The sequence below is a fragment of the Plectrocnemia conspersa genome, unplaced genomic scaffold, assembly GCF_051122295.1.
Source record: "Plectrocnemia conspersa isolate PC_06_02 unplaced genomic scaffold, ASM5112229v1 ptg000012l, whole genome shotgun sequence".
In the NCBI taxonomy this organism is placed as follows: Eukaryota; Metazoa; Arthropoda; class Insecta; order Trichoptera; family Polycentropodidae; genus Plectrocnemia; species Plectrocnemia conspersa.
The window spans coordinates 3,059,834-3,073,419 of NW_028277176.1; the positions used below are offsets into that span (position 1 = coordinate 3,059,834).

Sequence of the window (13,586 nt, forward strand, 5' to 3'; positions counted from 1 at the left end):
CAAATTTTTTTTTATTACAAACGAAAGTTACAAAATTTATCGGTAATTTTTGAGGTTCTACAAAATTAAATAAATTAATATAAATTTATTAAACGATATTAATCGATAACAAACGTTGTTATCGATTAATATCGTGCATTATCTATTACACGAACGATAATATCGATCAAACGATAAATTTAATTTATCGTTTCGTTCATTATCGATTCGAACATTTCGCTCCTTAATATAAACTATGAAATAAACAAGGTGATCAAAACATATGGGGAATGAATTTTTATAGCAAGAACTGCTAACGCAACGTCCATTTAAATTAATAAGTACGATAACCTGATCCGTTAAGATAGTCAGTGTCAAGTTTGAATAAGTTGTTTCTTGTTAACCAGCATCCAGAGCCGGAGGAGTGAGGTCGTGTTTACCGTGTCTGTCGCGCGTCATGGATTTCGAACAACGCGTTAACACTAAGCATTGTTTTAAGTTGTAAAAAAATGCCAAAAAAGCTAATAAAATATTTAAATCAGTGAATAGCGATAATGTGGTGACTCTGAAGACTAATTAAAAGCGGTATAAGCATTTTTAAACAGTCTTTTAAAATATTTGACCCAGAAACCTCGAGCATTGCCATAGCCTAGGAGCTTATCACCTCTTATTCAGCTAGTTATTAGAGGTGCAATTATGAATGTTTTTACATCATAATGTACTTATTTGATAAAAATATATATCGCACAAAATTATACACAAACATACACTTTCACAGCATTTCCCATTAAATTATGATATTAATATTATAGCTCAATAACACGAAAGCACACTGTATCGACAGCTCAAACGACACGGTTCGCCCGAGGCGACATTCGACTAAACTCTTGCACGAACACAGTAAACACCCTGTACGAGCATAAACGACATTATAAATTCGTTCGCGTTCCCAAATCGTCTTTAACCTAAAACAACCCCTACATAAGCTAAGCCTTTTTAGCCGAACTGTACGCTCTCTTTTTGTTAAAATGATACTCTTTATGACTTGTACTTGTTTTTTATACGGCACGTATGGCTTCAAACAGGAATCATACCGAACGTATGGGGTCGTAAAGGAAACATCAAAAAATTCATATGCGCCACCTCCACGCAAGGGTGGGTGGGTGCGCATTATAGCCGACGTCACGTTACCGACCCTCGGGGACTCCGCGAGCTTTGACGTTTTCTTTTTTTTTCTCCGCCCCTATACCATACAGTTACAGTATTCAATTCCGACTTTAGGGGCCAACTGGGACCCTCGTATGATATTTACGAGTTTTTTTCGGGGTTGATGCACTGCGAATGCATTTCGGCGCCTCGATACGATTTATGCAGTATATTAAATAAATACGGCACGGCTTAGCTTACATTGCTGTTTTATATTGATGTTCAAATACAGTTTCCATGAAAATTCGGTTCGTTAAATGTATGATTTTCGAACCCTTATCTAAATCGTACCCTATTGTTCAATTGTTCATATATACTACCCCAAATACGAACGAGTGTACCTGGGTATATACTAATGTATATTATATAACATGACATTTCAATATGTGACCCCATATTCGTTGTGGTGATTGGGGTTAATGGAAGGCTTGTGTTAGACTTATATATTAAATTTTGGTAATTTTATTAAATGTCTGGAAATATAAAATTAATGATGCTTAAATACTTGATTATCGTACAAGATATAGTATTATCAAATAAAGTGTTATTTGTAATAATCATTTACATGACGCTTTTAACACAAAAACTTCTAAAAAATATTATTTTTTATGTAAAATAAAAAAAATATAATTTGGTAACTTAAAAATAGCATACTTAATTTTTTTTTAGTTTTAGTCATTTCTATAATTTTTATTTAAATTTTTATCAATTTATTTATTTTACGTGTAATAATTCAGACTCAAAACTAAGATAATCGCTTGTTGTACCTTTAATTTTGTTTTAAAACTATTGAATTAAACTAATAAATGTTTATGGTATTGTAATAAATATTGTTTTTGTTAACTAAACTTTGCCGTTTTAAATTAAATAAAATTTTAAATTGTTTGAAAAAAAAAAATTTGTAGTAAATTTTATAAAAAATAATGTAAATAAATTCTTTCGATTTTTTTTGCTCAAAATTATACATTTAATGTATTACATAATAAATACAATCTGCAACTCTGTGCTAGTTTTTCATTATTACAATACAAATATCTTAATGACAAATTACGAATGTAAACGTTAAGCTTAAGGATATTTATACAAGTGTTAACAATAGTGGAATACACACGTTTGAATTTATACTATTATAAAAGCTAATTTACTTTTCATAAATATATACTATTGTTTTAATACAAATAATAATACGATTTATAATAAATCCCTTATACTATTAGTATAAAGGGTAAAATACTATCTCTCTATTATTTTATTAAAAAAACATAAGATGTTGCTGGCCTATCATATAAATGGCTTCGCATTAAAAGGGTAAGTCATCCCCTTTAATAATAAAGATATTGCGTTATCTAATATACTGAAATAATAATTTTCGATTGTCATCTTCGCAATATTTCTTATCGAGAAAGTGACATATGTATGTGAAAAGGGAAATGAACTTCATTCAACCGAATGATAAATTTTATTGAACGCAAATTTATATGTATTTCTGGTAAAATTAATACTTAATATTTTTCTTATGAAAGTAATAATTTAATATTTATGGAAACTTTACTAATTTGTTATTTATTTTTTTTAATTTTGCTATTTTCTTAACGAATCACTTTAGCTACTTAAATGTAGGTTTTATACTTATATTAACATTTTCACTGAGAACATTAATTATTTACCGTGAATTGAGAAAATGTAAAATGCGTCACATATATTATTATCTAACTATTTATAAATGATGCGCTTATATTTGTTATGAAATATAAAAAAACTACTACAAAACTAATTAGGTTTTAAACAATGCAGGTAGTAATTTTTCTGCAGCATCTATAGCCTATTGTGGTATTTTTTTAACTGTGCAATTTTTTTCATATTTATGTTATTTATAAGAGCCATTGCTATAACAGCTAAAAGTAACAAAAAAACAAGTAGTTTATATAAAAAAATATTTGCTATAATTTCAGAAATGATGTCAAGGTATTATGCAGCTGTGAACTTTCTTAATGACTCATTAAATATTATTTTTAAACCATTTCTAACAATATTTTATCACAATCTTACAATAAAACCTTGTGTCTTTTTAAAAGACGAAATAATTAAAATGCAACTTTGTACTTATTTAACGCTTAAAACGTCGTTTTACTTTTTATTGACACCATTACAATATATGTAAATATATATTCGAATACTATCTGTCATTAAAATAGTTAAAAATAACTAATATTTAGAAACTCAAGTTTGAGTGTATTCCCAGAGCAGCTGATATTTCATTTGGTTAGATTTCAGCGCTGAAACTATTTTAATGCTTATTAGAGCTAAAATAAATTAAACAGGTATAATAATATTCATAAGAAAATTATTTTTCTTTATCGTATTAATTTTACAATAAGAAAATCGACACAAATGTAAATATATATAAATGTTTAAATTAGCACAAGTTGAATTTATTTATTTTATTGTCGAACCTTAAATATTATTATTGAATTATTATTTAACTATTTCCCTTAAGTTTCAGTTAAAATATTATATATATGGCTCCGCTTTAAAATCGTCCTTACTAATATTCAAGTAATTTTGTTATCTAATATTTTTAACTAACGTGAATTATTGATTATCGTAAAAATTATATATGTAAAAAAAAACGAACGGACTCATTCAGTGCAATTATAAATCAATTCTGTCCATTTGGTTCAGTCCATGATTCAATGAATTCGTTTCATTAATTATTCACTCGTTAAAATCACCTAACTTGACTTCGTCTGGACATATATGTATATATATATATACAATATACAGTAGCGTGTAAAAATATGCATCACCTTCAAAATCATCATATTTCATATGAAACTAACAACGTATTAAAGTTTAAATTAATTTATATATTTTTTTTATACTATTTAAAGATTTTTGAAGTATCTCAGATAATAATATAATTTTAAAAATATTAAAAATGAATGGAAAATATAAAAAAAGTATTAGATAACATTTTTAGACCCATAAGTAAAAAACTTTTTCAAAAAGTAATTTTGAAAAAGAAAACTTTTAAAGACACCTTGCAATTATACAAATATATTTTGCACCCCCTTTAACCCCCTTTAATATTTCAACCCTGCTAAAACACGCGATGACATAGAATTAACCAAGGATTTAATAATTTTATTGCCAATTTATTTATACCACGATTTTTGATCATTTATTTAAATTTTTTAATACTAAACACATTGTGTACTCTAATTTCCTTCTTTATTAATTTTTTAAGATTTTTAATAGGGTTCAAATCAGGGCTGTTCCCGGGCCAGTTCAAAGATTTGATTTAGTATTTTTTCTTATAATCTGAAATCTTTAATCAAAAAAGTAGTTGTATTTTAATTTTTAATCTTATTTCTAAGACAATATCAATAGATTTTTAAGTAAATATAATTAATTTAAAATCCAAAAATGCATATTTTATTTGCTATTTTAAATGAAGCACTTATTAAAGACAATGAATATTTGTTAAAATAGATGCATTGATATATTATTAATATATCTTGAAAAATCATTAAAATATTTACATTGTATCAAAATATACACATATTTAAGTGAGAAATGTTAGATTTGCGATTAAATGCCACACAAACCTTTCGCCAATAGTTTTTATATTTATATCGTAACGGTTTGAAACTCAATTTTACAGTCGTGAAACGTAGATTTGGTGTTCAAACCCAAACCTAACCTAAGCAAATCACATATAAGGCTTATCTAGATTTTCCTAATCTCTCTGATAAATAATTAAAATTGAGCTAGATCGTACATATAGAATATCAAAATTTCTTTAATAATGAGCTACTTCAGTTCATAGAGAATATTTTTATTATATAAAAAAATATGCTAGTGATAATGTAATTTCACTGTTAAATATATATTTCAACCCTATCGGTTACAGTAAAAAGATTTTTCGTTATCTGTTAGGAAAATCGTTATAGAAACACTTGAAACAGCGTATCTGGTAATATTATCATTTTCCATTTAATTTTCCAGTCACACCCCACACGAGTGGTTGTAATTTAGCCCTTTCGACTCCCCGCTGTTTGCGGTTTGATATCATCACATCGCTATCAATATTTATATTTTGTATGCTTGAACGTCGTTACTCTTCATTTTGTGCGCGGTGGTTCAAACCGACGACCCTCGAGAGGCGTTTCCTCCTAATGCGCCATCTTGGCACATTAAAATTTATTCGAGATGGCACAACATCGCACCCTCGCAGCCAAAATATATGGCCCACTGTAAAAATTTGACCCGGTTTGGTCTCGTTAGACTCCATATGTATGCACGGTCAGTAGTAACGATCTGGCCCGCGAAACTGCCGAACCAACGTACTACATCCCTAATGCGACGAGATGAATCTAAGGGATGAGATGTTTTTCCGCTTCTGGATACAAGCAAAAAATAACATTCAAAGCTATGGAGAGTTTTAACAAATTCTTTTTGACATAAACTTGATCAAAAAATGAATTTTTCATACATTTGTCATTTGAAAAGTTTGCAATTTTCTTGATCTTGGTCCTCAAATATAATCCCATCTTTGATAAACATAGACCAGCGTTGTTTGAGTACAATCATCTGATCCTGAAAGTATATTACTCAATACTCTTAAAATATATATATATAGCGCCGCGTGCCAACATATATTTTTAGAGATACACTTTCTTCGCAGAATTGTTTTAAAAGCTTTGATTTAAGCTTAAACTAAATTCGTACTAAAACGCAAATATTCTCTATAAAATATAATATTTAAAGAAGAAGCTCAATGTTGATAAATCAATCTTTTAGTATAACTTATTGACTAGCATTCAATATTAATCTTAAAGAATAAGAGTTGAAAGCTGTATCTAAGTGTCTCTTTTATTTTTTGCAAGGGCTCATCGCTGAGATAGTTTTTTGTTTGATATTTGCTGTATCTTATTTGCCCTAAGGTCCCACGTTGCCATCGGTCTCGATAAAAACGATTGGCAGCACAGCCCACCGGATGAGATAACATCGGCTAAGTAATTGAAAACTCAATTGTTTGCACAGTGTCCGGTACAAATGGAAAATGTCGGCTATCGGCAAAAAGTCAATACACCCTGGCGCAGAATAAAGGGACACATTAGTTCAAGTGGCCCGCAATAACACGGCCTAAGGGCAACAATGCACAAAATGTGGATCTTACCTGGCGAAAAAATGGAAAGCCATTGTCTTGTGCTATTTATTTCAGGTACACACAGTGAAAACAACAAATTTATTTTTTAATAAAAATATGTATCTGATATATAATTTAAAATAAATAAGGAATTATTTTTATCAAGGATCTGATCGGATTGATCAATCAAGGAAATAAAGTTAAATTTCCGGGTTGTTGAAAAAATTTTTCACTCCCAAGATTATTTTTATTCTCCAAAAATATATACAATAGATTTAATAAAATATACCTATTATTAATATTTAATATTAAACTATGATAAATTCAAAATTTAATAATATTATTTTATATATATATATATTATATTAACAAAAAATATAAATGCTTAACTTATACAGATTTGACCTAACCAATATTTAAAATATAAAAAAGTTATATTTTTTAATTTCTCTGATCAGCTGCGTACAAAAAAATGAAAGCACTTTGGATTAAGATAAGAATAAACGTGTTTTTTTTGTAAAAGTAATTGTAAAACTAATACAAGTATTACAAACCACGTGATATCTAAATAAGTGCTTCATTAACAGAAACCCAATAAAAAGTAATGCTTTATGTTAGGTGCTTTAAGTATCATTGTAAATATAAGCTTATAGAATTTTTTAAAAACAAAAAGTTATCGATATAGTCAAAATTTAAGTATATCATATTTAAAACACGCTTTTAATATTTAAAAAAAAAATAGGAAAATACATAACATTATATGTATAAATACAAATCATAAAAATCACTTGATAGTTCTTAGTATGCTTACGATTTAAACAGACATTGTAACCTAGATATCAAAGACGTCACCGGTTATATAAAAAGTTTTGCTGTTCTCCCAGAAAGGAAGCTCCCATAGAACTTCAATATCGTGGCAGCAATGTGGCTAACTTGAAAATATGACTTAGGAGAATCAAGCTTTTTAAACTTACTTAATTATCAATTCATGTTTGAACAAAGTATTTAAGCATATAAATATATTTAGTGGTTTTAATGTCTAAAAAATCTGCTTAGTAGATGCAGCTATAAAGGCAGCAGTCTCAGTGGGCGACAACGGAATTTATCTCTAGAAAGAGGATGACTAAAATATGACTTCGACCAGCAAAAGTCAGAAATTTAGCGTGAAGCCAGCTAAGGTCGAAAGCTTGTGCTTCTCTGCACAAATTCCTATCCTGAGAAAGGAGAGGGGGAGCAAGAAAGAATAAAAAAAAATATTGGTAAATAAATAACGTGCCTAAAAACGATTATTATCATTGGCGCCTAAGGGAGAATACAACTTTCTTAAAAACATTAAGATCTCATTAAAAACATATAAATAATAATAGAGAATAATTTTTATAAGCCAACGATAAATAGCATTATTAAAAAGCAATTTTAAATGTGGTTCCAAGAAACGGCGTTATCTACTTTGGGCCACTAATCTTACAAACTAGTTACAACTACGCAACCTTTAAAATACAGTCATGTATCAAACAATAAATCAGTTTTCGGGTTTTGAGGCATAAGGGTTGTAACTTTTCAGTCAAAATAGACACTGAAAAAGCTGTTACCAGTTTATTTTTATTAAAGAAAATAATAGTGTGCTGGTGGAGAAACTGCTTGAGAAGTAAAGTCCTCTGGACAATTTGTGTATATCGCCCGTGTGTCGCGTCTCAAACCGCTTAATTATCTGGCGATGTGACAAAGTGTCAAAGTTATAGTTCTTTAAAATCACAGATGTGTATGCTGGTGAAGCAATTGCATCGCTTAAATACTTTGCAAGGAATTTATGACAATAGCGGTTTTTATGTAGAAAGACGCATTGTTTATCGATCACAAGGTATGTACAAAAGAGTAGTTTCTTCAGAGATTATGAGTGGTTAATAATAAAATAAAGTTAATATTAAATTAATAGTGCTAGAAGGTAAGTGATCTGTGAATTTTAACAATTGTACTCTCTTATTGTTATAAGGCTTTTTGTCAAAACGAGTTGCTAATTCCTTTTCATAATAATTGAAATGGTCACTTGGATAGCTTTAGCGTTAAAAGTACAGATGGTTAGACCTCCCAAAATGGCAACCACATGTAACGATGTTGTTTTAACGAAAAATAAATTTTTATCATATTATCTAGAACTCTCTTTAAAGCTCATAAAATTTCTGCATTAACAGAAAATTTATTGTTCTAAATGTGAGCAGAAAGATATCGAAAATAAATTTGATAAATATAGCTAATCTCACTGTATAAGTGAGGTCCAGAGGGCTGTGACTATGTATTTAATAAATTATTTTGTGTATTGTAGTTTTTAGATTTTAATTTTTATTATAGCTTAAATAAAATGGCAAGGTCTTTGTGACTATATTTTTTTGAGACTCCTGGTACTATGTATACGTATGTATGTGCGATATGATAGTAAAATAATAAAATATCAATCATATTGTTTTTAATAGACAATGTTTCATAAAATACTTCGCAATAAATCATAAGTTTGTTTGCGTCGACAAGATTGATAATTTAGGATTGGCCTGCAGTCGCTAAACCTAAATCTAATTAAGTATAAATGATTAAGTAATAAGCGCATTGCATAAGTATATTTGTGACATACTTTTTAGGAGCATTGTTGTACAATTTATTGTATTGTATTATATAAAGCAAATTTTTAAGTTGCAAAGATGTGGTGTCAGTAATCCATCAATGCTCAGCGGTCGAGAAAGTCGCGATCGCGTCCCTTTTTCTCAATTGTTGCGGTTAGAACGCGTGCTCCTTAACGAGCTATGAGAAGCGAAAAACAAATATGCGGGATGATGCGTATTTATTTTTGAATGGCATAATCTAACATTTTGGTAAAATTTAAAAATATCTGTTAAAAGGCGTATGATCAAGTTGGTGTATTATATAATATACGTATATGTATAAAAAATATATTGTCCATCATTACGCATTGAAGAAACCTTTCAAGTAACGTTGGTTAGATTTGTGATAAAAAGTTAATCACTAATTAGTAATATGCCAATTTAAGTTGTAATTAAAAACAAGAGAGAACCTATTTAATGTTATAAATATGATTCACTTAAACTTTAATCAGATTTGTCAGAATAAAAAGTGAACTAATTTTTATTTTATATGTGCATATATCTTATGCAAAAAAATAATTAAACTCATTTGAAAGAAATGCGTAACGATTTTTTCGATCCCTTCCTACCAACGCCGAAAGTTGCGTAAGATCAAACAACCTCTCTACAAAATTGAAGATGGTTATATAAAGCGGCATTAAAGTCAAAGTATGATATATACGATATTTTGCGAAGCGCTTAGGCGCGCACATCCGAACGGCGATCGCAGACAAGAAAAAAATAAAATAAATCGTAAAAAAATATGTACTTACAATTATAGTAGACCAGAAGTCCCGACACGAGAGCAAAAACGACGACCATCAATACCAGCAGAAAAAGGAAAATTGCTGGTTTGCAGCACGTGATCCAGCAATCGTCTTCTTGGCCACTAGGCGCAGGGGTTGAATTAGGATTGCCTAAGAATCCACAACACTTTTGCATTAAGCTCTTCCTTTGAGTATTATTGATTTCAGTGCCTCTCGGCACTACAGTACTATTCCCCGACTCGTTAACTACCACTCCTTGCTGCTGATTTTGATATGGATATCCCCTATTCGTGATTCGCACGAAACCAGCTTGCTCATCATCGTCGTGGGGATTTTGGTAGACTCCATAAGAAGCCACCATATCTACAGCAGATTGCGGAACGGCCTTCTGATCCCCATTCATTGTCATCTCAGGACTGCCAGTGGGCCAACATTCGCAGGAGCACCTATCCTCTTTCCTCCTCAATCTACTTGCAGTGCCTACTCTTCTGGTAACCTCGTTGTTACTAGTCTCAATCTCTTGCTTTTTATCTTCTTCTTTGCGCTGCTCTTTAGAAGTTCTAGGCAGTGTTTCGTGAACTCTAGGCGAATGGTGGTTGCTCCTGTGGTTCTCTATGTACCAATTCCTCTCTTCGGCTCTGAGGGTGTTATCGTTGTTGCCCTCGTAGAGGTCTGGCCTTTGAACGTTGTGGGGGCTCGAGTAGCTCTGAGTCGTATATCTAGAGTCTGCGTAGACTTCGTTGGCCACTTGGCCATAGTTAGCGTCGAACTCATGGTTTATGTTGGAGTTGTAATAATTGTTTAGCGGCGATGAATACTCGTATGGAGGTCTATGCATTTTAGTTAAAACTTCACATGAACACGATTAATGTTTTTAACACGTCTCGTTTAAACTTCACTGCAGGTATTATTCAAAATAAAATAAACACAATTCCTCAATATTAGACTCTGTTTTATAGTCGCTTATTTTTAATATATGCACAATTAAATATCAGAAATAGGGCAGTAAAGTTTTTACTGCCTGCTCAGCAGCTCGGAAAACTATTATTTCACGTAGAAGTAACGGCCATTCTTTGAATCGGTTCACGTGGAAGAAACGACTTCTGGTTATTAAAAATTTTCAAGTATGTACCATACTACATCGAATATAATTACTTTTTACTGGAAGTCGGTGAAATTACATAAAGCATCCGACGGAAACAGCTGTTCCCGGAGCAATAATAAAGTTTCACAGGGAACACACACACAAGTTACCTTCAGCCGATGTTCCCGAAATTACAATAGCGAATTTTAAAGCAATGTTATATGATACCTGAATTAAATTTGAATGTGATTATACTTTAAAATTTACAAAAATCAGTTTTGTGAATATAAATTTAGAGAGGTATGCCAAAGTTCCAATACTGCGTATTTATCTTATATTTGCATAATTAAATTTGAACTTGGGGCAAAAAATATATATTTTTTATAGAATTAAGACATTGACAAAATAAATATGTTTTAATCTAAGGTTGATTTTACGAGGTGTGATCAAAAAGTACGGTGTATGAATTTTTATAGCAGCAATTGCTACCGCTACATGAATTTAAAGTAACATGTCCGATAGCCTGAACCATTGAGATAGTCAGTGTCAAGTTTGAATAAGTTGTGACTTGTTAGTCGGCTTATAGAGCCGGAAAAGTGAGGTCGTGTTTATCGAATCTGTCGCGCGTCATGGACTTCGGACAACGCGTTAACAATAAATTTTATTTTAAGATGCAAAAAAGTGCCAAAGAAGCTCATGAAATGTTAAAACCAGTGTATGGCAATAATATGGTGACTCTGAAGACTGTTTACAAGTGGTATGAGCGATTTAAAAGCGGAAATGTGTCGGTTAAAGATGAGTAACGGTAGGAACGTTCATTGACCTCAAAAACAGAGAAAATAAAAAAAGTAAATAATAAAAGAAAATAAAATAAAAAAAGTTCCCAATGAAAAAAGGGGCTCTCATATCCTTAAGAAGGCATTTCAGTCGAAGTCGAACCTCAACTTAATGCTAATTGTTTTTTTTTATTATAGTGAGGTTATAGTAGAATCAAAGTTCGTTTCAAGGGAAGCTACTGTAATCTCAGAATAAAACAATGGCATACCGCAACGTTTGCAAAACTATGTACGGAGAAAGTAACCAGAAAAGTGGGCTAATGGCTCCTCCTTCTTCACGACAACGCGCTGTGCCACATCTCGTTTCTGAACCGCGTATTTTGATCGAAAAAAAGGTTCCTGTCTGTCCAAATCCACTGTACTCTCCGGATTTCTGGCTCTTCCTTAAAATGAAAACCATGCTAAAAGGAAAATATTTTGCCACCATTCCCGACATTGAGAGGGCCACGACAAAGCATCTGAAAGCCCTTTAATAATAATAATATATGGGCTTGCAATAAGTGCATCGCTAGCTAAAGAGAGTACTTTGAAGGGGATTATTTAAAATTAGATCTAAATTTATTACTTTGTTCGTAAAAAAAATATTCACCGTACTTTTTGATCACTCCCCGTATTAAAGAATTAAGACATTGACAAAATAAACATGTTTTAATCTAAAGTTGACAGATAAATTAATATTCAGCATAAAATAAATACTGCATATTGTCTATAAGTAAAATTGTTTTAACCTAATACTAATATTATTTTATGCGATAAAAAGACGTGAGTTTTTTTAATGTATAAAAATTACCCATAAAAATGGCTTTTATGAGAAAAAAATATAATTAAATATATATAAACCATATGTTATTTATCATACTTTAAAAATCGCGTCGATGAAAAGTTTTATAGTAAAATAATAACTCTTTTCCTGTGTGGGAAAATGCAGGGCCGGAAACATTTTATAAATTTATGAAATGTCACAAAGATTACATATGTAAACCAATATAGCCTTTAAATTTTTGCTAGTGTTTTAGTTGAAAAACGTGACGTTTATGATGTCACGTAATACTAAAAAAATAAATATTTTACTAGACCTTTATGAACATGTGCTAAAATTTGTATTTTTAATGTGACTTTACCTTTATTATTTGCTATGTTAAAATAGCGTTGTTTTACTTTTACGTACATAAAACATGAGCCACGATAAAAAGGTTGCACTCGATCATAGTTCAATTATAAATGTCCATACGACTCTAGAATTGTATATCATATTATATAAATTTTTTTTTTTTTATTTATTAACATAATACCGCATGAGTATAAGATTACTCATTCTACGGTTACATTTATTTTACAGTTTCATGTCTACATACACATATACATATATCCATACATATGCATATATACATACAAATATACAAACAATAAACATATATATACATTTTTTTTTTTTTTTTTTTTTTTTTTATAGTTCTATGAATTTTTTTAAAAAATAATTTTTAATTTCTTTAAAGTTATTTTTGATTGATGTTGGTAAATCATTATATGTTTTGAAAGCTATATATTTGAGAGAATTTGTTCCAAACTTAACAGAAAATGGTTGAGGGATGTGTAGATCATATGCAGATCTAATTTCATATTTGTGTAATTCTTTTCTAATATTAAATTTAGTATTTATAATTGAATTTCCCTCTATCATTTTTTTTGTTATAATTATTAATTCATATTTTGGAAGGATAGTTATAGGTAAAATTTTTGTTTTTATATATATGTCTTTAGTGTGAGTGTCAAACGGTAAATTTAATAAATTTTTTATGGCACTATTTTGAATCACCTGAAGTGATTTTATTTTAAACTTACTTAAATAGATAATACGAATAATAATTTTGCAATAAGAATAAATATAGGTATATAAAAATACTTTTATTAAGTGACTTTATAAGCTCT

General features: G+C 29.9%; 1 protein-coding gene across 4 annotated transcripts in view; it reads right to left on the reverse strand.

The window, feature by feature from the left end:
* The window catches only part of LOC148227969 (agrin-like), a 497,006-nt gene that overhangs the window by 257,784 nt on the left and 225,636 nt on the right, over positions 1–13,586 (reverse strand). For 3 of the 4 annotated variants that reach the window (XM_088200278.1, XM_088200277.1, XM_088200276.1), the window contains exon 1: positions 9,744–10,628. The exons of the other annotated variant lie outside the window; for it this stretch is intronic. In XM_088200278.1, the coding sequence (XP_088056404.1) occupies positions 9,744–10,575 (832 nt within the window). In that variant the 5' untranslated portion in view covers positions 10,576–10,628. Of the gene's footprint in view, positions 1–9,743; positions 10,629–13,586 lie in introns of those variants that run through there. 4 annotated transcript variants of the gene reach the window in all.